The sequence below is a fragment of the Ranitomeya imitator genome, chromosome 1 (assembly GCF_032444005.1).
Source record: "Ranitomeya imitator isolate aRanImi1 chromosome 1, aRanImi1.pri, whole genome shotgun sequence".
Lineage (NCBI taxonomy): Eukaryota > Metazoa > Chordata > Amphibia > Anura > Dendrobatidae > Ranitomeya > Ranitomeya imitator.
The window spans coordinates 305,558,150-305,580,133 of record NC_091282.1 but is presented as its reverse complement, the minus strand read 5'-3'; the positions used below and the strand labels follow the sequence as shown (position 1 = coordinate 305,580,133).

The following is a 21,984-nucleotide window of genomic DNA, read 5'->3' as shown; positions in this document are numbered from 1 at the left end:
ACATTTGATCCTATTTTTACATATCCCCAACCCATGGATCGGTTTTCACGTCTTGTATTTCCGATTTTATTTTACAATATTTGATAGGCTTTTAACAAAGTTGATGAAATATTTAAGTGTGACACATTGTTTCTGTAGGGATGTTATTTTGATTGTGTATATGTTTGAGTTGTATGGTTCTTTTCAAATAGGTTATCTCATGTGCTTTGTAAAGCTGCTTTGTTTCTGATACTTCCTTATTTTGGCCAAGCCACTTACGTCATTGATGCAGTCATGTGCATATCACAAGCGTTTCCACTGCAGTTCTGTTTTTTTAACCTGCGGAATTCACATATCTAATGCAATTTTATGTCATGGGGAAAATCTACACCTGAACCTCTGTACCCGCAAGAGCAAATGGCATAATACGGATTGAAAACATGCACTGTAGGTCCGTTTACACTAGGAACCTACACATTCTGATTTACCTCTCCTGGGCCTAATGGGTTATTATTATTTACTAGATGGTGGCCCGATTCTAACGCATCGGGTATTCTAGAATATGCATGTCCACGTAGTATATTGCACATCCCACGTAGTATATTGCCCAGCCAGGTTTGTCACAGGTGAAAAAATAAAAAATAAACATATACTCACCTTTCGGAAGGCCCCTTGTAGTCCACGGCAGCTGGCGGTTCCAGGGTTGGTATCAGAGCGCAGGACCTGTGATGACGTCGCGGTCACATGACCGTGACGTCATGGCAGGTCTTTCTGCCATACCATCTTTGCCACCGGAAACTGCAGCGGAAGATGGCGGCCGGCGGGAACGGCTCAGCGAACTACGGAGGGGGAGTATAGCAGGTTTATTTATTTTTTTAATTATTTTTAACATTACAGTTTTTACTATTGATGCCGCATAGGCAGCATCAATAGTAAAAAGTTGGGGACACACAGGGTTAATAGCGGCGGTAATGGAGTGCGTTACCCGCAGCATAACGCGGTCCGTTACCGCCGGCATTAACCCTGTGTTAGCGGTGACCGGAGGGGAGTATGCGGGCGACAGGCACTGACTGCGGGGAGTAAGGAGCGGCCATTTTCTTCCGGACTGTGCCCGTCGCTGATTGGTCGCGGCAGCCGTCATCTGGCAGCTGGCGAGACCAATCAGCGAATGAATAACCATGACAGAAGGACAGACAGACAGACGGAAGTGACCCTTAGACAATTATATAGTAGATTATTATAGCGCCATTTATTCCATGGCGCTTTACATATGAGGAGGGGTATACATAATAAAAACAGGTACAATAATCTTGAGCAATACAAGTCACAACTGGTACAGGAGGAGAGAGGACCCTGCCCGCGAGGGCTCACAATCTACAAGGGATGGGTGAGGATACAGTAGGTGAGGGTAGAGCTGGTCATGCAGTGGTTTGGTCGATCGGTGGTTACTGCAGGTTGTAGGCTTGTCGGAAGAGGTGCGTCTTCAGGTTCTTTTTGAAGGTTTCGATGGTAGGCGAGAGTCTGATGTGTTGTGGTAGAGGGTTCCAGAGTAGGGGTGATACGCAAGAGAAATCTTGTATACGATTGTGGGAAGAGGAGATAAGAGGGGAGTAGAGAAGGAGATCTTGTGAGGATCGGAGGTTGCGTGCAGGAAAGTACCGGGGGACGAGGTCACAGATGTATGGAGGAGACAGGTTGTGGATGGCTTTGTACTGTACGTCATGGTTAGGGTTTTGTACTGGAGTCTCTGGGTAATGGGGAGCCAGTGAAGGGATTGACAAAGGGGAGAGGCCGGGGAATAGCGGGAAGGGGGGGGGGAACAGGTGGATTAGTCAGGCAGCAGAGTTTAGAATAGATTGGAGGGATGCAAGAGTGTTAAGAGGGTTGTCTGGGACTCTTCCTCCATAGGTGTTGTGTAGGTCCTGGTAACTACCCGCCTCTTCTGCAGTGAACCCGTCTCAGTGGTCACTTTGTGATCATGTGCCGATGAAGTTGGCGATTTGTCATCATCCTGTGATGTGGAGCGGCGCTTCTCCTGTGCAGATGGGGATTTATGGAGATGTACAGCACAGGCGCACTGCAGGGTCATCAGTCTATAGGTGCCACTGAGCCTGAGAGTAGGCGCTGAATCAGACACAAACGCCTTTACTCATACAACCCCCTAAAAAAAAAAAACTCAGCCCCAAGAAGCTATTATGAGACATGTAAAAATTATACTGCCCACTGCTATGTGTAACTCAGTGCTTCCACTAGGTGCCCTCCTCCATGGCACCCGCATGTCCATTACAGGATGTATAGCAGGGGTGTCAAACTGCATTCCTTGAGGGCCGCAAACCATGCGTGTTTTCAAGATTTCCTTAGCATTGCACAAGGGGCTGGAATCATTCTCTGCAGGTGATTAAATTATCACCTGTGCAATGCAAGGAAATCCTGAAAACATGACCTGTTTGAAACCCTCGAGGAATGCAGTTTGACACCCTTGATGTATAGACATAGAAACTAGTCGGCCCGAACTAGGCGGCCGCCCTGTGCCCATGTCTAATGGTTATACAGACTGGGCCCCAAGGGTGTAAACCCTTCATTGCTCTAAGACGGTGGTCCCCAACTCCAGGCCTCGAGGGCCGCCAACAGTGCAGGTCTTCAGGATTTCCTTAGTATTGCACAGGGGTTGGAATCATCACCTGTGCAGATGATCACATTACCACCGATGCAATACTAAAGAAATCCTGAAAACCTGCACTGTTGGCGGCCCTCGAGGCCTGGAGTTGGGGACCCCTGCTCTAAGAGCAGGAGCTGTCAGTCACCTGACTACTGCAGCCAATCACTAACCTTTGCATATCTGGCACATGACCACTGAGGCCAGTGATTGGGGGCAGAGGTCACATGACTGATATGTGAAATTAACTGGAGACCCCACAAGTTTAGCTGACGGGCAGGGACCCCCTCCATGATGATACACTATGCCTGGAGATAGCCAGAGGTTATACTGGTGGGACCAGTCCCTGTGCATGTGACAAGTGACCACCAGCAGGGGCAGAAGGACTAATGTGACAGTGTAAGTGGGGGGCTGCCCTACCGCCCTCAGGACGACGAGGCCACCACTAAAGAACAAAGCGCTGCCCCGTGCCCCGAGTGCAAGACGAGGACTCTCTGCTCTGCGGCTGCGCCGTCCTCTCACATCGCGCTCCAGTGCCACAGTAACCCTGCACGCTCATTGGTGGAAGCATCAGTGGAGACACGCCTTATGTGCTTAGGTCATAGATGTTGCTTGGAAACCGTGGGACCCGCCTACTCTCCATAGTTACGGCACTAGCGGGGGTGGCAGCCGCCATCTTGTTGTAGAAATGAGCGGGTCGAACCGAGAGGCAGAACGCAAAAAAGCCGGAGGCGGAGTGATCAACCGGCTGAAAGCGCGGAGGGTGCAGGGCCGGGAAGTCAGCGACTCCGACCACCGGGCTGTGACTCCGGTCACCGAGCACGAGTTATTGGGCCTCAAGGAGCTGAGACCGGAGCACGTCCTGGGCCTGAGCAGAGTCACGGACAGTAAGTCGGGTGCTGGGGCGGCGGGCGCGCTCCTCGGTAACGGCTCCTCTCATTGGGCTTTGTCTCGCCACTAGATTATCTGTGCAAGCCGGACGAGAACGTGTATGGCATTGACTTCACCCGCTTCAAGATCCGGGATCTGGAGACTGGCACCGTGCTGTTCGAGATCTCCAAGCCGTGCCCAGGTAGTGACTGCGGGAGCGCCCGTGTGTGGGTCTATCCAGTACCAGCTGGCCACATTGCTGCCATGGCGGAGGTGCCACAATGCTGCCACACACAGGCAATGCCGCCATACTGGTGGTGCCACAGTGCTGCCACACACAGGCAATGCCGCCATACTGGTGGTGCCACAGTGCTGCCACACACAGGCTATGCCGCCATACTGGTGGTGCCACAGTGCTGCCACACACAGGCTATGCCGCCATACTGGTGGTGCCACAGTGCTGCCACACACAGGCTATGCCACCATACCAGTGGTGCCACAATTCTTCCATGTCGGAGGTGCCACAATTCCGCCACACATAGGCAATGCCGCCATACTGGTGGTGCCACACACCGTCAATGCCGCCATACCGGTGGTGCCACTATACTGCCGTGCTCTTTTCAACGTTGAGATTCCAACACCAATAAGGAAAAGCCAATGCATTATGGAAATCACAGCATCGATAGACATGCTAATCATATGCAAATTATCTCAATTTATTCAGTATCAAGAATGAGCTTTACATACAGATTTACACACCTTGGCTGTTATCAATGAGGTTAGTAATGGTCTTTTGAGGAATGTTCTGCGACGCTGAATGCACTTGGACAAATCATCAAGGTCCGCTGCCAGCAGCTTCCTTTGTAATTACTGACCCACAACATCCCAGATATGCTCGATTGGTGACTAGTCTGGAGCAGGCCATGGTACCATGTTCAGCCATACAGGCTGCTTACAGTAGCATGAACATGTGACTTGGCGTTATCATGTTGAAAACTAGCTCCTGGGACACTGGAGAAATTGCGTACCACAGGTTCTACCACCAAATCGCTGCAAGCCACTTGATTCTGAATAAGTCAAGATATTTTTCCAAATTAGTTTCATCGTTTGCTTATCACTATTCTCTCTTGATCCTGCGATTTCCATAATTGCACAACTTCTCATTCTTGGTGTAATCTCACTGTTCTGCAGTGTACAATGATTACCACCACTATGGTTCTACAATACAATACGTCCCCCTTCTGAATTGGAAAGTGGTAAGAAATATGTTGGCGCTATAGAAATAAAATGATAATAATGAATACCGGCATACAGTGCCATAATACAGTCATACACTGACTTCCGCCAGCTATAAAATAGTCGCCTCCAAACGCGTCATCATCCATGCATCATATAAGCACAGTGCCACCTAGCAAAATGTCATCCAGCGCTCCATATACCTCTTATATATTGCCCTAAGTTCACCACGCACATTAAAATAAATGGAGGACTGAATGGTACTGTTAATAAAGGGGCTGTTCAGGACTAATTTATTGTTGACCAATAGGTCATCAATATATAACTTCTCAGAATGGTGCAAGGCCGACAATCAGCTATTTACAGCTCCCTCAGTGGCTGGGTGTCAATAGTGTATGTAGCGGAACAGTTCTGTTCTGTACACTGTGTAGCACAAGTATGCCAAACTCAAATACACAGAGGGCTAAAATTAAAAGCTTGGACTAAGTCGAGGGACCACCTTGATATTTACTAAAAACGTGTCTACAATTCATGAATATAAAGGAGGACAGAGTCAAACAATTACCAGAAAAACTAAACACAGTTTATGAAATCAATAATTTACATAATAAATGTTGATTACATGGGTCAGGTACATTTAAATAAGTGAACAAATCCTCAGGTGTGAAAGAGTGACCGAGGGGCTCCTAAAAGCACTGGAAAAGTAGGCACATATAGTAAATCATTTAGTAACAGCCTAGTCACGGCTTATGTCACTGATCATATCAGGTAGAGCTGAACTATATATACTCCCTTCAGGACACACCGCCACAGTATAAATAGCTTAATGTGCCAACATGCCTAATTAGGTACAAATAAATGAAGGCAATAATTACCCATCTCTAAGACCAGTTCCCATGCAGATCTCTGTCAAACCCCAACATGCGTTTCGTGTGCCAAAAAGCCTTGCTTCCTCAGGAGGAGGAAAGTGTCTACAATTCAGGAAGTTTTTCCTTATTCCATACAGAATAATAGCGCCGCATACGGTGCTGCATACAAAATGGGCCCCACATGTTCCTCCATGCAGAATAATGGGCCCCGCATGTTCCTCCATACAGAATAATGGGGCCCCGCGTGTTCCTCCATACAGAATAATGGTCCCCCGCGTGTTCCGCCATGCAGTATAATGGGCCCCCGCGTGTTCCGCCATGCAGTATAATGGGCCCCGCCTAGTCCTCCATGCAGTATAATGGGCCCCGCCTAGTCCTCCATGCAGCATAATGGGCCCCGCCTAGTCCTCCATGCAGCATAATGGGCCCCGCCTAGTCCTCCATGCAGCATAATGGGCCCCGCCTAGTCCTCCATGCAGCATAATGGGCCCCGCCTAGTCCTCCATGCAGCATAATGGGCCCCGCCTAGTCCTCCATGCAGCATAATGGGCCCCGCCTAGTCCTCCATGCAGCATAATGGGCCCCGCCTAGTCCTCCATGCAGCATAATGGGCCCCGCCTAGTCCTCCATGCAGCATAATGGGCCCCGCCTAGTCCTCCATGCAGCATAATGGGCCCCGCCTAGTCCTCCATGCAGCATAATGGGCCCCGCCTAGTCCTCCATGCAGCATAATGGGCCCCGCCTAGTCCTCCATGCAGCATAATGGGCCCCGCCTAGTCCTCCATGCAGCATAATGGGCCCCGCCTAGTCCTCCATGCAGCATAATGGGCCCCGCCTAGTCCTCCATGCAGCATAATGGGCCCCGCCTAGTCCTCCATGCAGCATAATGGGCCCCGCCTAGTCCTCCATGCAGCATAATGGGCCCCGCCTAGTCCTCCATGCAGCATAATGGGCCCCGCCTAGTCCTCCATGCAGTATAATGGGCCCCGCCTAGTCCTCCATGCAGCATAATGGGCCCCGCCTAGTCCTCCATGCAGCATAATGGGCCCCGCCTAGTCCTCCATGCAGCATAATGGGCCCCGCCTAGTCCTCCATGCAGCATAATGGGCCCCGCCTAGTCCTCCATGCAGCATAATGGGCCCCGCCTAGTCCTCCATGCAGCATAATGGGCCCCGCCTAGTCCTCCATGCAGCATAATGGGCCCCGCCTAGTCCTCCATGCAGCATAATGGGCCCCGCCTAGTCCTCCATGCAGCATAATGGGCCCCGCCTAGTCCTCCATGCAGCATAATGGGCCCCGCCTAGTCCTCCATGCAGCATAATGGGCCCCGCCTAGTCCTCCATGCAGCATAATGGGCCCCGCCTAGTCCTCCATGCAGCATAATGGGCCCCGCCTAGTCCTCCATGCAGCATAATGGGCCCCGCCTAGTCCTCCATGCAGCATAATGGGCCCCGCCTAGTCCTCCATGCAGCATAATGGGCCCCGCCTAGTCCTCCATGCAGCATAATGGGCCCCGCCTAGTCCTCCATGCAGCATAATGGGCCCCGCCTAGTCCTCCATGCAGCATAATGGGCCCCGCCTAGTCCTCCATGCAGCATAATGGGCCCCGCCTAGTCCTCCATGCAGCATAATGGGCCCCGCCTAGTCCTCCATGCAGCATAATGGGCCCCGCCTAGTCCTCCATGCAGCATAATGGGCCCCGCCTAGTCCTCCATGCAGCATAATGGGCCCCGCCTAGTCCTCCATGCAGCATAATGGGCCCCGCCTAGTCCTCCATGCAGCATAATGGGCCCCGCCTAGTCCTCCATGCAGCATAATGGGCCCCGCCTAGTCCTCCATGCAGCATAATGGGCCCCGCCTAGTCCTCCATGCAGCATAATGGGCCCCGCCTAGTCCTCCATGCAGCATAATGGGCCCCGCCTAGTCCTCCATGCAGCATAATGGGCCCCGCCTAGTCCTCCATGCAGCATAATGGGCCCCGCCTAGTCCTCCATGCAGCATAATGGGCCCCGCCTAGTCCTCCATGCAGCATAATGGGCCCCGCCTAGTCCTCCATGCAGCATAATGGGCCCCGCCTAGTCCTCCATGCAGCATAATGGGCCCCGCCTAGTCCTCCATGCAGCATAATGGGCCCCGCCTAGTCCTCCATGCAGCATAATGGGCCCCGCCTAGTCCTCCATGCAGCATAATGGGCCCCGCCTAGTCCTCCATGCAGCATAATGGGCCCCGCCTAGTCCTCCATGCAGCATAATGGGCCCCGCCTAGTCCTCCATGCAGCATAATGGGCCCCGCCTAGTCCTCCATGCAGCATAATGGGCCCCGCCTAGTCCTCCATGCAGCATAATGGGCCCCGCCTAGTCCTCCATGCAGCATAATGGGCCCCGCCTAGTCCTCCATGCAGCATAATGGGCCCCGCCTAGTCCTCCATGCAGCATAATGGGCCCCGCCTAGTCCTCCATGCAGCATAATGGGCCCCGCCTAGTCCTCCATGCAGCATAATGGGCCCCGCCTAGTCCTCCATGCAGCATAATGGGCCCCGGCCTAGTCCTCCATGCAGTATAATGGGCCCCGCCTAGTCCTCCATGCAGCATAATGGGCCCCGGCCTAGTCCTCCATGCAGTATAATGGGCCCCGCCTAGTCCTCCACAGAGAATAATGGGCCCCACATAGTGCTCCTTACAGTATAATTCTCTGCAGCATGTCTTCTGTGGCTCTTCACTTCTCGACACAGTGGACGCAAAATAGTGGCATCATCGTTCCCACTAAGCTGAGTCGTCACATACAGAGGGAGTATGATGGAGGAAGGAATGTCAGCTGACGGCCCCCCTTCCATCATTAGTTCATCTGTATTGGCATCCAGGATGTCGATATAGTTGAAGGTGCAGTGCCAAGGGGTAGTATCAGCGTAGCTGGCCAAATTCGTCCCATTAGCCAGAGCTTGACTTGTGTGGTGTAGTGGTTCTCGGGGGAAGGGTGCTGCAGATTAGCATTTATTGAAGTGAATAGGAGCTGATCTGCAGTACCCAAGAATGACTAGTGATGAGCGAATATACTCGTTGCTCGAGATTTCTCGAGCACGCTCGGGTGATCTCCGAGTATTTTTTAGTGCTCGGAGATTTAGTTTTTGTTGACGCAGCTGAATGATTTACAGCTGTTAGCCAGCACAAGTACATGTGGGGGTTGCCTGGTTGCTAGGGAATCCCCACATGTAATCAAGCTGGCTAACAGATGTAAATCATTCAGCTGCGGCGATGAAAACTAAATCTCCAAGCACTAAAAAATACTCGGAGGACCCCCGAGCATGCTTGGGAAATCTCGAGTAACGAGTATACTTGCTCAGCACTACTAGTAAACAGACTACAGTGCTGTGATGTAATACTCCATAAACCGATTGCATCCGGCCATCATGGTAGCATCATGTAGCTGATCAGTGGGAGTGTCAGACCCCCATAAGTCTGATATTGATGACATATCATCAATGTATAAGTTCTGAATGACTCCTTTAAATGTATCTCTTCACAGACAACACTTTAAGGGCATGTTCCCACAATATGGATACACAGGGATTGTTCAGGTGGAAAATTCACTGCATATCACAGAAGCAGCATTGTGGATAAGACTTTACAAATTCACCACAGCGGAAATTGATCGCTGCTGCAGATTAGATATCCACAGCATGTAAATTTATGCTGCAGATTTTCCTTATGAATTACACTCTTGTCTATGCAAAGGGGAAAATCTGCTGAAAATTTCCAGCATTTCCACAACAGTTTGCCCCACTCGGAGCAGCAGATATCCCCATGTGGATGCACTGGTGTTCTGGATGCGCTGGTAGCGAACAGTCCATTTTGTAGAGTGAAATGCCCTTGGCCACTTACACTACTACCTTACAGTATGAATATTGCTGATATAGCACATCATGGCTGCACAAACCAAGCCAGATTCTGCGTCTCAGACCACTTTGCAGGTTTTAAAAGTCAGAAGTGGAAATGGATCCTAAAATGATGAGCTATAGACAGATAAAGCTTCCAGTTCTGTTTCCTCTCCTTAGGCTCCACTACTGGCTCTCATTAATGGTGGATTCCCTGTATAATGCAGGCTGATCACTTCTCTTATTGAACAGTTATTGACCACAAAACACACATGAAGGAAAACTGAACGCTAGAGACACATCCTTTTAAACCAAGGACAATTGTTTCATATATTAAAGTAGGGTACAATTGCACCCACATACCTGCCATTATTAGGCAATTCGCTTATTACTAACCACGAGATCAGTTTTTATTATTGCCTGTTTGTGGTCAAATGTACAGCACAGCCATGTAAAAAGCTAGAATGTCTGTGGCGGCTAGCGTTGTGGTATTCTAAAAGGATTGTTGTGGGGGGTTTTTGTATTTTTTTTTGTGTATGATGGAAGCCTTTTTATTGTTTAATGTCCCTTTAACAAAACACTGTGATGTCTCTGACATGGGGTCTCTGGATGTTTTTTCCCATCAGAATGAATTTCTAAATATGTTTATCTCTTGTGTGTTTTTTTTTTTTTGTTTTTTTTTGCAATAGAACAAGAAGACGAGGATGAAGAAGCAGGACACGTGGATAATAGCGCTGGTCGGTTTGTCCGATATCAGTTCACACCAGCATTTCTTAGACTTCGAAAAGTCGGAGCTACGTGAGTAGTCCAGTGAAATCCTTACTAAGGGCAGTCTCACACGTCCAGATAATTTCGGTACCGGAATTATCCATGTCCGTGCGTTTCTGTGGCACACGTGTGCCGCCCGTGTGCCGACCGGGTACCACACGCACTGTGCAGGAGACAGCGCTAGAGATAAGCGCTGTCCCCTGCATCTGGTGCTGAAGCTGCCAATCATATCTTCTCTGCAACAGCGTTTGCTGTAGAGAAGATATGAATAATCCTTTTTTTTTTTTTTTTGTTTCTCGTGTTTAAAATAAAGATTTCTGTCCCCACCCCCCTCCCACCCCCTGTGCGCTTGCCCGCTGTTATTAAAATACTCACCCGGCTCCCTCGCTGGCGCTGCTTCTTGTCCTGGCCGCACCTTCTACTGTATGAGCGGTCACGTGGGGCCGCCCATTACAGTCATGAATATGCGGCTCCACCTCCCATACCGCTCATACAGTAGAAGGTGCGGCCAGGACAGGAAGCAGCGCCAGTGAGGGAGCTGGGTGAGTATTTTAATAACAGCGGGCGGGCGCACAGGTGGTGGGAGGGGGGTGGGGACATGGATCTTTATTTTAACACGAGAAACAAAAAAAAAAAAAAAAAGGATTATTCATATCTTCTCTACAGCAAACACTGCTGCAGAGAAGATATGAATGGCAGCTTCAGCACCACGTGGGGGGACAGCGCTTACTGTAGCGCTGTCTCCTGCACGGCACACGGACAACGTCCGTGTGGTACGTGTTTTACACGGACCCATTGACTTTAATGGGTCCGTGTAATCCATGCGCTCCCATGAACACTGATATGTCTCCATGTTTTCCAAACGGACACACGGTCCGTGAAAACACGCTGACATGTGCAGAGACACATTGATTTCAATGTGTCTACGTGAGTCAGTTTCTCCGGTACGTGAGGAAACTGTCACCTCACGTACCGGAGCCACTGACGTGTGAAACCGGCCTAAAGCTGGTTTCAGGCTTCTTTATGTACCCGGTCTCATACACATTGGATCAATAACAGCATACAAAATGTGTATGGGAGGATCCTGATGCCTTCTGTTAGACATGATAGATTATTTTTTAGTCCGTTGTTCTGCCAGGAGCTGAGCCACAGCCTTTATTCTGTTTCTACAAATAAATGCATGTGCTATTGAGAGACCCTATAATACCTCATCTGTTAAATTGTCATTCTGCTGCCCCAATGCCCCTCAAAAAAAAATGATAGTCAATTAAAATAAAAAATTGGCACGCTATTTAAAGTACGTAGTCAATATGTAATAGGTGCAAATTCCTTCAGGAGTTGATGTCTCGGAGAAGAACTCATGCATGCCAGGCATTTCTCCTCGGACCCTTACGGAAGCATACAGTTTTACACACGCTGGGCATGCTATGATTTTTTACAATTCTAACCCACATTATAATCTCATCATAATAAAGAAATATATCATTTTGAACATGTTTCTCCCTAACTGTTGAAAATGATCAGTTTTAACAAAACATAGAGCAACACTTTGGATAGAGTTTACTTGCTATTTCTTTTCTTTCGTTCTTGCTATTAAGGTCACAGTTGTAATCAGTGACCTATTTTAGTAGCGTGTAGTCTGAAATCCATCCCCTTAATTTGTGATTTCAGAGACTAATACTGCTGCCTTTTCTATGCACTTCTAAGGCTATATTCACACTTAGCGGTTTTTACCGCGGAACCGCCGCGATTTTGATGCTGCGGGTCCGCAGCAGTTTCCATAGCGTTTACAGTAACATGTAAACCCTATGGAAACCGCAAACCGCTGTGCACATGCTGCGGGAAAAACTGCGCAGGAACGCAGCGGTTTACAACGCGCAGCATGTCACTTCTTTGTGCAGAATCGCTGCGATTCTGCACCCATAGGAATACATTGAACCGCTTACTTCCCGCATGGGGCTGTGCCCACGTTGCGGGAAGTAAGCGGATAATGTGCGGGTGGTACCCGGGGTGGAGGAGAGGAGACTCTCCTCCAGGCCCTGGGAACCATATTTGGGGTTAAAAAATAAAAAATCTGGTTATACTCACCCTCTGATGTCCGGAGCTCCTGGGCGCTGCACGCGGCCGTCCGGTCAGAGTTGCTGTGCGACCAGGACCTGCGGTGACGTCGCGGTCACATGACCGTGACGTCACGAAGGGTCCTTCTCCCACAGCATCTTTGGAACCGGACCGCCGGGTGCAGCGCCCAGGAGATCCGGACATCAGAGGGTGAGTATAACCAATTTTTATTATTTTTAACATTACTATTGATGCTGCATATTGCTGCATATGCAGCATCAATAGTATAGGCGGAAACCCGCAGCGGAAAACGTGGAACAAACCGCGATAAATCTGCAGGGAGAACCGCAGTTGTTTTGCCCTGCAGATTTATCAAATCCGCTGCGGGAGAACCCGCAGGGACCCGACGCAAGGTGTGAACATAGCCTTACAAGTATTATTAAATGTGTCGTGTAGTCCAGAAGTTTAGGCTACGGCTGTAAAATTGGTGCAAAATCCGGGTCGAATCACTTAGCAACCTAAATTGTGGCTGTGCTTCTCGTGCACTGTTAGAATAAGTTGTTTCTGAATAGAGGTGTTAAGTGGTGTAGTTGTGGTTTTGTTACATTAAAGTGGTTGGGACTTGTGGTCCCACCCAGAGTGTCTGTGTCTTGTTACAGGGTGCTGGTTATCTGTAAGGCAAAACCAGGAGTAGAACAATCAGCAGAAAAGTATAATAGAAACACGTCACGACTTCTTCTGCATTTATTACCCACTCCTGGTTTTGGTTTACAAATACTGAGGTGGCCTAAGTCTTACTTTATGCCTGTTACTCTGCTTCTGCTCAGCAGGTTTGTTTCATGTCCTTGACCTCGGTTTTAATTTTGGCTACCTGACTGACTGTTTTGTTCCTGACCTTGACTTCCTGATTCTTACCCAGTATTCTGAGTATTCTCTGCCAGCAATTACTTTTTGGACTCAACACAGAGGGCCCTGACTAAGTTCAGATCCATATATAAGGGTGAAGGCCATGGTTCCCCTGGGACCAACTAGAGGGAGTGGCTAGCGCAAAGCCTGTTTGGTAACACTTTAAGAGCTACCAGCTACACAAAGCCATTACACAATAGCTGTTTCCCTTTAATTAATAACCAGCATAGGCTAGAGAGACAGCTGTGGGCTGGTATTACTAGGCTAGGAAGGGGCCATGGATATTGGCATTGTGTCAGACTAAAAAGATCAGCTTTCAGCCATCCCAGAAAAGGTGCATCCATAAGATGCGCCAATTCTGACACTTGGCCTCTCTCTTCCCTCTTGCCCTGGTGCCGTTGGTAAGTGGGGGGATAGTATTGGGGTTAATTTCAGCTTTGTATTGATAGCTGACAGCAGGCCCAGGGGTTAGTAATGGAGATGCGTCTTATAGACTGAACCCCCCCCCCCCCATTACTAAAGTCACACCCTTAATAAAGTCCTCTATTTGAAATAAAGACACATGCAATTGCCTTTGCTGGTTATTCATTATAGGGAGACCCCATGTCATATTTTTTTTTTTTTTTTGGGGGGGGGGGGGTTTGTCTCCCTTTTAATAACCACTAAAAGCCATGTATACAGATGTGAGCTGATATTAATAGCCTAGGAAGGTCCATGGGTATTACCCCCTTCCCAGGCTATAAATATCTGCCCCCAGCTGTTTGCTTTCCCTATGCTGGTTAATAACATTTCAAGGCATCCCATGCCTTTTTTTTTCAGAAATGCTTTTATTAAATACATATACAGTAAGCTACATAAGCACTGAACTAATTATATACGTCACTGACATCTTGCTATCTTATGTATATAAGGTCCAAGTGTTGAGATCCATTTTTTTTTTTAAATCGCATCCTTAGACTCGCATTGGCGAGTCTCGTTCGATATGCGTGGGCAATCGTCGTAGCATGCTGAGGAAAAAAAATCGCAGATGAGCAGGGAATCATACACTGCTCAAAAAAAATCAATGAAATCAAACTGTCCACTTACGAAGCAACAATGTTTGACAATCAATTTCACATGCTGTTGTGCAAATGGAATAGACAACAGATGGAAATTATTGGCAATTATCAAGACACTCAATAAAGGAGTGGTTCTGCAGGTGGGGACCACAGACCACATCTCAGTACCAATGCTTTCTGGCTGATGTTTTGGTCACTTTTGAATGTTGGTTGTGCTTTCACACTCGTGGTAGCATGAGACAGACTCTACAACCCACACAAGTGGCTCAGGTAGTGCAGCTCATCCAGGATGGCACATCAATGCGAGCTGTGGCAAGAAGGTTTACTGCGTCTGTCAGCGTAGTGTCCAGAGGCTGGAGGCGCTACCAGGAGACAGGCCAGTGCACCAGGAGATGTGGAGAGGGCCGTAGGAAGGCAACAACCCAGCAGCAGGACCGCTACCTCAGCCTTTGTGCAGCGAGGAACAGAAGGAGCAATGCCAGAGCCCTGAAAAATGACCTCCAGCAGGCCACAAATGTGCATGTGTCTGCACAAACGGTTAGAAACCGACACCATGAGGATGGTCTGAGTGCCCGACGTCCACAGATGGGGGTTGTGCTCACAGCCCAAGCACACAGATCAAAACCCTGCAGGATGCTTGGCATTTGCCACAGAACACCAGGATAGACAAATTCACCACTAGCGCCCTCTGCTCTTCACAGATGAAAGCAGGCTTACACTGAGCACATGTGACAGTCTGGAGACGCCGTGGAGAGCGATCTGCTGCCTGCAACATCCTTCAGCATGACCGGTTCGGCAGTGGGTCAGTAATGGTGTGGGGTGGCATTTCTTTGGAGGGCCGTACAGCCCTACATGTGCTCGCCAGAGGTAGCCTGACTGCCATTAGGTACCGAGATGAGATCCTCAGACCCCTTGTGAGACCATATGCTGGTGCGGTTGGCCCTGGGTTCCTCCTAATGCAGGAAAATGCCAGACCTCATGTGGCTGTAGAGTGTCAGCAGTTCCTGCAAGATGAAGGCATTGAAACTATGGACTTGCCCGCCCGTTCCCCAGTCCTGAATCCGATGGAACACATCTGGGACATCATGTCTCGCACCATCCACCATCATCACACTGCACCACAGACTGTCCAGGAGTTGGCGGATGCTGTAGTCCAGGTCTGGGAGGAGATCCCTCAGGAGACCATCCACCTTATCAGGAGCATGCCCAGGCGTTGTAGGGAGGTCATACAGGCACGTGGGGGCCACACACTACTGAGCATCATTTCCTTGTCTTGAGGCATTTTCACTGAAGTTGGATCAGCCTGTAGCTTCATTTTCCACTTTGATTTTGAGCATCATTCCAAATTCAGGCCTCCATGGAATATTAATTTTTATTTACATTGATCATTTTTATGTTTTATTCTTCTCCACACATTCCACTATGTAATGAATAGATTTGCAACTGGAATATTTAATTCAGTGATCTCTAGGATGTGGGATTTTAGTGTTCCCTTTATTTTCTTTGAGCAGTGTAGATTAACATTGGTCAGAGTGCAATCTGATTTTTTTTTTTTTTTTTTTTTTTTTTTTTTTTTTTTTGATCGGATCACACTTTTCCGTATTTCTTGCAGATTAGTATGAGCCCTCACTGGCCAACTCCACGTGGTAGATTTGTCAGACGCATTGAATCGTAATTTAGGCTTAAATAGTGACATAAATTCCCACGACTGCAGTGTATCTTGGCTCACAGCAGCAGTAAGATGCACTAAATTCATTACACTTCAACACCTTCTAATGAATTTTGTTTATTATTTACACCATCATCCTCTTAAACTGAGCCGAATTGGTTGGGGTTCTGGGGCACTAAGTAGTTAATTAATAAACTATAAAATACACTATTTTAGCAAAATATTTTATTTGTATGGGTTTTACTGAATTGTTTGTTTTGTTTTGTGTTTTTTTTTTTTTTTTAGTGTTGAGTTTACTGTAGGAGATAAACCGGTGAAGAGTTTCCGAATGATTGAGAGACATTATTTCCGCGATCGCATACTTAAAAGCTTTGATTTTGACTTTGGCTTTTGCATTCCAAACAGCAGTAACACATGTGAACACATGTATGAATTCCCACAACTTTCAGAAGAACTGAGTAAGTGTTTTTGAATTAACATAAGCTTAACCTAGAAACCAATGTTGAGAGCTTCTTCTGTTCTGATAGTTATGCATAGATGCAGCACTGATTTTCTCCTCTATTTCCATGCTTTCTACATGTGTGTAGCCTTTCTTAGCCATAAGTTTTAGAAGGAAAATAAAGTTAAAGACCTTAAAAGGATTGTGCAGTGCCAGTTCATTTCTACAGAACGACCCCCCCCCTCTCGAAAGTAAATGGGGGGGGGGGGGATAGCATACACTGGTACTTGCTCCTGTAGTGCTACCCAAACTTGTATCCGATATATGAATGGAGATTTTTTATTTTTTTTACTTTGCATTGGTTAAAGTTGTATTTAGAGTACATAGTTTTTTTTTCTTTTAATTATACAACAATATAACTATAGATTGTGAAATATAATTGCAAAAAGGCTAAAACCATTTTTTTTTTTTTTTTTTTTTTTTTTTAAATTCAATGACTTTTACATTTTTCTCTCTCTTCCCTACAGTTCGCTTGATGATTGATAACCCGTATGAGACCAGATCTGATAGTTTCTACTTTGTGGATAACAAGCTCATCATGCACAATAAAGCAGATTATGCCTACAATGGTGGCCAGTAGGGCCATGCTTCCTTCGACTGATCTGTTTTGAGACAGAACATTCCTTGACGAGAGCAGAGGATTAGGAGATATATTTGAGGTCAATCCTGTGCTTGAAATATTATGGACATTTCTATTTTTCATTCCCCCCCCTTTTATATTGTGCTGTAATACAGAACTGAAGACTTTGTACAAAAAAAATTAATTTATTTTTATAATATCCGTGCGATCGTCCTTTTTATTGGGCTTTTGCGCTGTGGAGGAAGCTATAGGAGAACAGTCGCTGTTACGAGAATATACATATTTGAAATCTTAAAAGGTTTCCATAATTTGGTTTGTGCAATACCATAACCTCCTTTTCCCCATATTTTTTTTGTTTTTAAAGTGTACAGAGCATTATAACGCTTTTATATATTTCATAACTCAAGTTTGGTAAAATGTCTAAAGCATCTTGTTTACTGTCTGGCCCAAATGAAACTTCGGTAGCATCTGCTAAAAAAAAAACAAAAAAAAAATACCCGCAAACATATTATTTATAAATAGTCCTTTTTTCTCTAACGATGTGTCAGTAAGGTCCCATTTTCATTCTCGATAGTTTTTAAAGGCCTTTTATACATGATTGTTCCAATAAAACTTTAAGCAATAATTTATTATCCAAATACCAGGTATTGTCTACCTGCCACCAAGGGAGTGGGGGCCAGGACAGATAAATGTCTTCCATTTTCACAGACTGAGATCAGGTTGAGGATTGTACTGGGCAGATATTGCAGTATATTGGGTCCATACCATACCAGTTAATGTCTCTATGAATACTAATAAGCACCCATGATGTGATACTTTACTGTTAAAAAAGCATACTGGTGTAAAAGGGAAATATGTGGTCTATGGCCTGTACTTGGCAGAACCTCCATTGATCACAACTTCAGACATGGGGCTTGCTTCTATATCATGCCCATAACGTGTGAAGCAATGAGTGCAAGACTTCTCCATATACAACTCTTAGGCTATGTGCACATGGTGCGGATTTGCTGCGGATCCGCAGTGGATTTTTCCGCGCAGAAACGCTGCAGATCCGCACTGTGATGTACAGTACAATGTTGGTCAAAGGGGGGAAAAAAAAAGCTGTGCGGAATTGCTGCGGATTTCAAAGAAGTGCATGTCACTACTTTTGTGCGGATCTGCAGCGTTTCTGCACTCCATGTTAAAAATCGGCAGTGCCAAAATCCCCATAAAAACCGCGGCTGCGGATTCTGCCAGGAGATGCGGATTTTGTGTAGAAAATTCTGCACCTCTTTTCCTACGTGTGCACATACTCTTAGGGTATGTGTCCACGTTCAGGATTGCATCAGGATTTAGTTAGGCTTTTATGCAGGTAAAATCCTGACCAAATCTGCACCTGATGTTACTGGCAGGTCACCTGCGCTGTCCTTGCGTTGTTTCTGAAATGTAAGGACATGCTGCGTTCTTAAAAGACGCGCCGCATGTGTGTTTTCGCGGGTATGCCACATGCGTCTTTTAATGCATAGTGGAGATGGGATTTCATGAAATCCCCTCCAGTATGCTGTAACATCTGGACGCTGCGTTTTTGACGCTGCGGCTCAACGCAGCGTAAAAAACGCATCGTTTCCTGAACGTGGAAACATACTCAAGGTTTGCACATGCCCTTTGGTTTTTGCTGCAAAAAAATCATCTGCTGCAAATACCCTAAGTGTTTTCTAGGAAAAACTCTGTAATAGTCATGCGAATTTTAATTTTTTTACCCTCACCACCCTATTTGAATGGATGCAAAAATGCAGATTTTAAAAATTCTCCGATGGTTCAAATCCAAAAGGGAAAAAAAAGCATGTGCATAAAGTTTCATAAATCTCATTCACTTTGCTTGTACTGTCAAACCCTTGTACTGTTTCCCCGTGGCGAAAAACGCAGCGCGTGAACAAGCTTTGTTTTTGATGCCTCCATATTTTACCTATAATTCAACTGAATGGAATCGAAAGGATTAGGATTTGAGCATAGCTCCATCTATTAGCTTGTCTCATCCAAACACTATTTCTTAAAGAGTTATTCTCATCATAAATGGTTAAATTGGCACAAAAAAAATGTGACTTTGTAATTTCCTTATATTAAAAATCCTCTCCCATTCTCTGGAATGAAGGGAATTTTAATGGTATTGTTTACCTCTGTTTCCTAGGTTACCAGCCATTCTGCATTCTATCAGAGGTGCTTGCTCTCCTAGGCAGGAGCGCGTGCTTAAAAGTTCATTTCTAGATAGCTTGTCATGTAATATGTATAGCTTTGAAGCTACACTCTTCTGATGCTGCAGAGACAAAGCTGGCTGTGCTGGCAACAATGGAGAGCACACAGTTCGGCCGGCCGTAACACTGGTCCGAACTGTCAATCAAGTACCAAGCATAGAGGCAGGGAAATGGTGTAATCCTGCGGAAGTTGAGAAAACTGCTTGTGGCAATTCTAGTTTAGAGCCTCCTGTCTGAACTGTCCTTTTTTGCTTCACATCGGGCACATTATGAAGCCCTGCTTCTTTAATGCTGGCTCTTAGGCTAGAGTCACTCCACCAAATTTTCTCAGATATGGAGAAGATGGGCCAAAAAACCTTCTTTCTCAATCCGTGAAAATTGTGTGCAGTCCAATGTTTTCCACGGATTCATTGACTTGCATGGTCAAGTGTGATCTAAATGCAAATCATATGATCTGAATATCTAATGCAAATCAAGCATACTGCGATTTTTTATTTATTTATTTATTTTTTTTCCCTCCCCCTGTCTGTCCGAGGACCAAATCCGACATGTGCGCAGTCCCATAGAATAACAATGGTACGAGTGCGATGTGATGTTTCGTCAGATCGCACTTTTGAAGAGAACCATATTTTCGGTCCTATTCCTTAGAGCTGTATAATGGAGCACTAGCAATCGCCTGTTCTAACTTTTTATAAAAATGATCAATTTGTCTGTTATTAGCTCATTACCTTGCTTACTACCAGCTAGCCGCTATCTGAGCTTGTTCTTTTGTACAAGCAAATTCATAGGATAATTGAAGGGAAATTTATGCTTGAAGTTGTTACAAGGGACATGGGCTTGAAAAGCTTTTTGCTCTGTGCCATGGCTTTTAGAAATGCAAATTACAATTGAGTGTTAAATGTTTGTCCAAGGGATATTTGTAGATGTCGGCAGATGATGCTGCTAATCCTGGGATCTACTGGATTATATTCATAAACTGTAAATGAGTAGTGTAATCTTTATCTAAAACTCCCTTCATTTGTGACTTTGGGACAGATACATGTAATGTTGTTTTCATTGAAAAAAAAAGTGTATCATTAGAAAATAATCCAATAGTTTGAATCAGTTTTTTTTTTTTTTCTTCATATCACAATTTGTATTAGACTTTAGCTCTCTCTTGATCATTAAAGACAGGATTCACCATTAAAAGGATTCTGTCACCATGTTTTTGTCACTTAATCTGAGAGCAGCATTATGAAGTGGCGGAGACCCTGATTGCAGTGATGTGTCACTCACTGTGCTGCTTGCTGTAGTTTTGATAAAAATAACTGTATTATCAGCAGTAGAATATGTCTAGAGAACTATTAAACTTGATGCCAGGAAGTCCTCCCTTTTCATGAGCTCTGTGTATTTTCCATCACTGTCAGATTTCAGTGTACACTATTCATGGGCAGAAACTGCTCATCAGTGGTGCGGGAGGGATTATACAGAGCTAAACATTCAGAGAGCTGCTAGATCTGCAGAGGATAAAGCAATGATTTTATCATCACAGAAAGCATCCCAGTAAGTGATACATCATTGAAATCGGGGTATCTGCCCCTATATTATACTGCTCTCAGATGGAGTAGCAAAATCCTGATGACAGATTCCCATTAACAATACCTGACACAGGTCCCCCACTTTTTTACACGCTCATTAGTTGCAGTGTTGCTACTAATGTACATGTAGATTTCGTGGAGAAAAAAAAACAGGAACTGGGTAGTGATGAGCTAGTGTTCCTGTCCTAATCGAGTACCATATATTTGGCGTGCTACAAAAAAAACCGCCAGAGTCCCTGCGGCTGCATGTCTCATGGCTGTTCACCAGTCACAACACATGCAGGGGTTTCCGATTTGTTAGGCAATCCCTGCATATGTTGCTGCTGTCAAACAGCCACAAATCATGCCGCTGTAGGGACTCGAGCGTTCTTTTCTAGCACGCCAAAAATACATAAGGACACAAGCGTGCCCATCAGATACCATCTGAACACGCTCGCTCATCACTACAACTAGGAGTCTAAACCCTAGTGGTCAGTGTGAGAATAGCAGAATGGTTTGTTTTCTTAAACATTGTGATATGAAAAGTGTAAAAGAACACCTAAGGTTAATGGTGGAGACTCTGTACTATTGTATATGCCTTGTATAACCTAGACCAGTGTTCCCCAAGTCCGGTCCTCAAGAGCCACCAACAGGTCATGTTTTCAGGATTTCCTTAATATTGCACAGGTGATGGACTTATTGCCTGTGTAGGTGATGGAATTATCACCTGTGCAATACTAAGGAAATCCTGAAACCATGACCTGTTGGTGGCTCTTGAGGACCGGACTTGGGGAACACTGCTATAGAACAAGGGTTATTTTTCCGTGTAATTCTGCATTTTGCTCCCAGCCGTGCTGAGGGGGGTCATTTTTTCGCTATGCAGCGTCTGGTCCCTCGTCCCAGCTGCCATTACACGGGTGACGCAGGTAGTGGTGACGCGTCCTGGGGACCACTGCTGGGGTCCGGCTCTGTAACCCGGACAAGCTATGGCCACCACAGCACCGCCAGCTACAGGAGCAAATAAAGAAGCCGCTAAAAGTACTGGACCCAATTAATTTCTGAGGTCACTGTGCCTTTAAGCTGTGTTTGTACCTCCTGCTCCTTCCACACTTTGGGTAGATTCACAAGAACTTGTATTTTTCTGTAAGAAATAAAGGAATTTTGAGAAAAACAAACGT

General features: G+C 46.4%; 1 protein-coding gene across 1 annotated transcript; it reads left to right on the top strand.

Annotated features, from left to right (window-relative positions):
- Window positions 1-3,282: 3,282 nt before the first annotated feature.
- Window positions 3,283-21,981, top strand: UNC119B (unc-119 lipid binding chaperone B). Its single transcript, XM_069757985.1, has 5 exons — window positions 3,283-3,522; window positions 3,597-3,707; window positions 10,171-10,279; window positions 16,226-16,398; window positions 16,907-21,981. The coding sequence occupies exons 1-5, from the start codon at window positions 3,324-3,326 to the stop codon at window positions 17,017-17,019; spliced, it is 705 nt and encodes a 234-aa protein (XP_069614086.1). The 5' UTR covers window positions 3,283-3,323; the 3' UTR covers window positions 17,020-21,981.
- The last annotated feature ends 3 nt before the right edge of the window (window positions 21,982-21,984 follow it).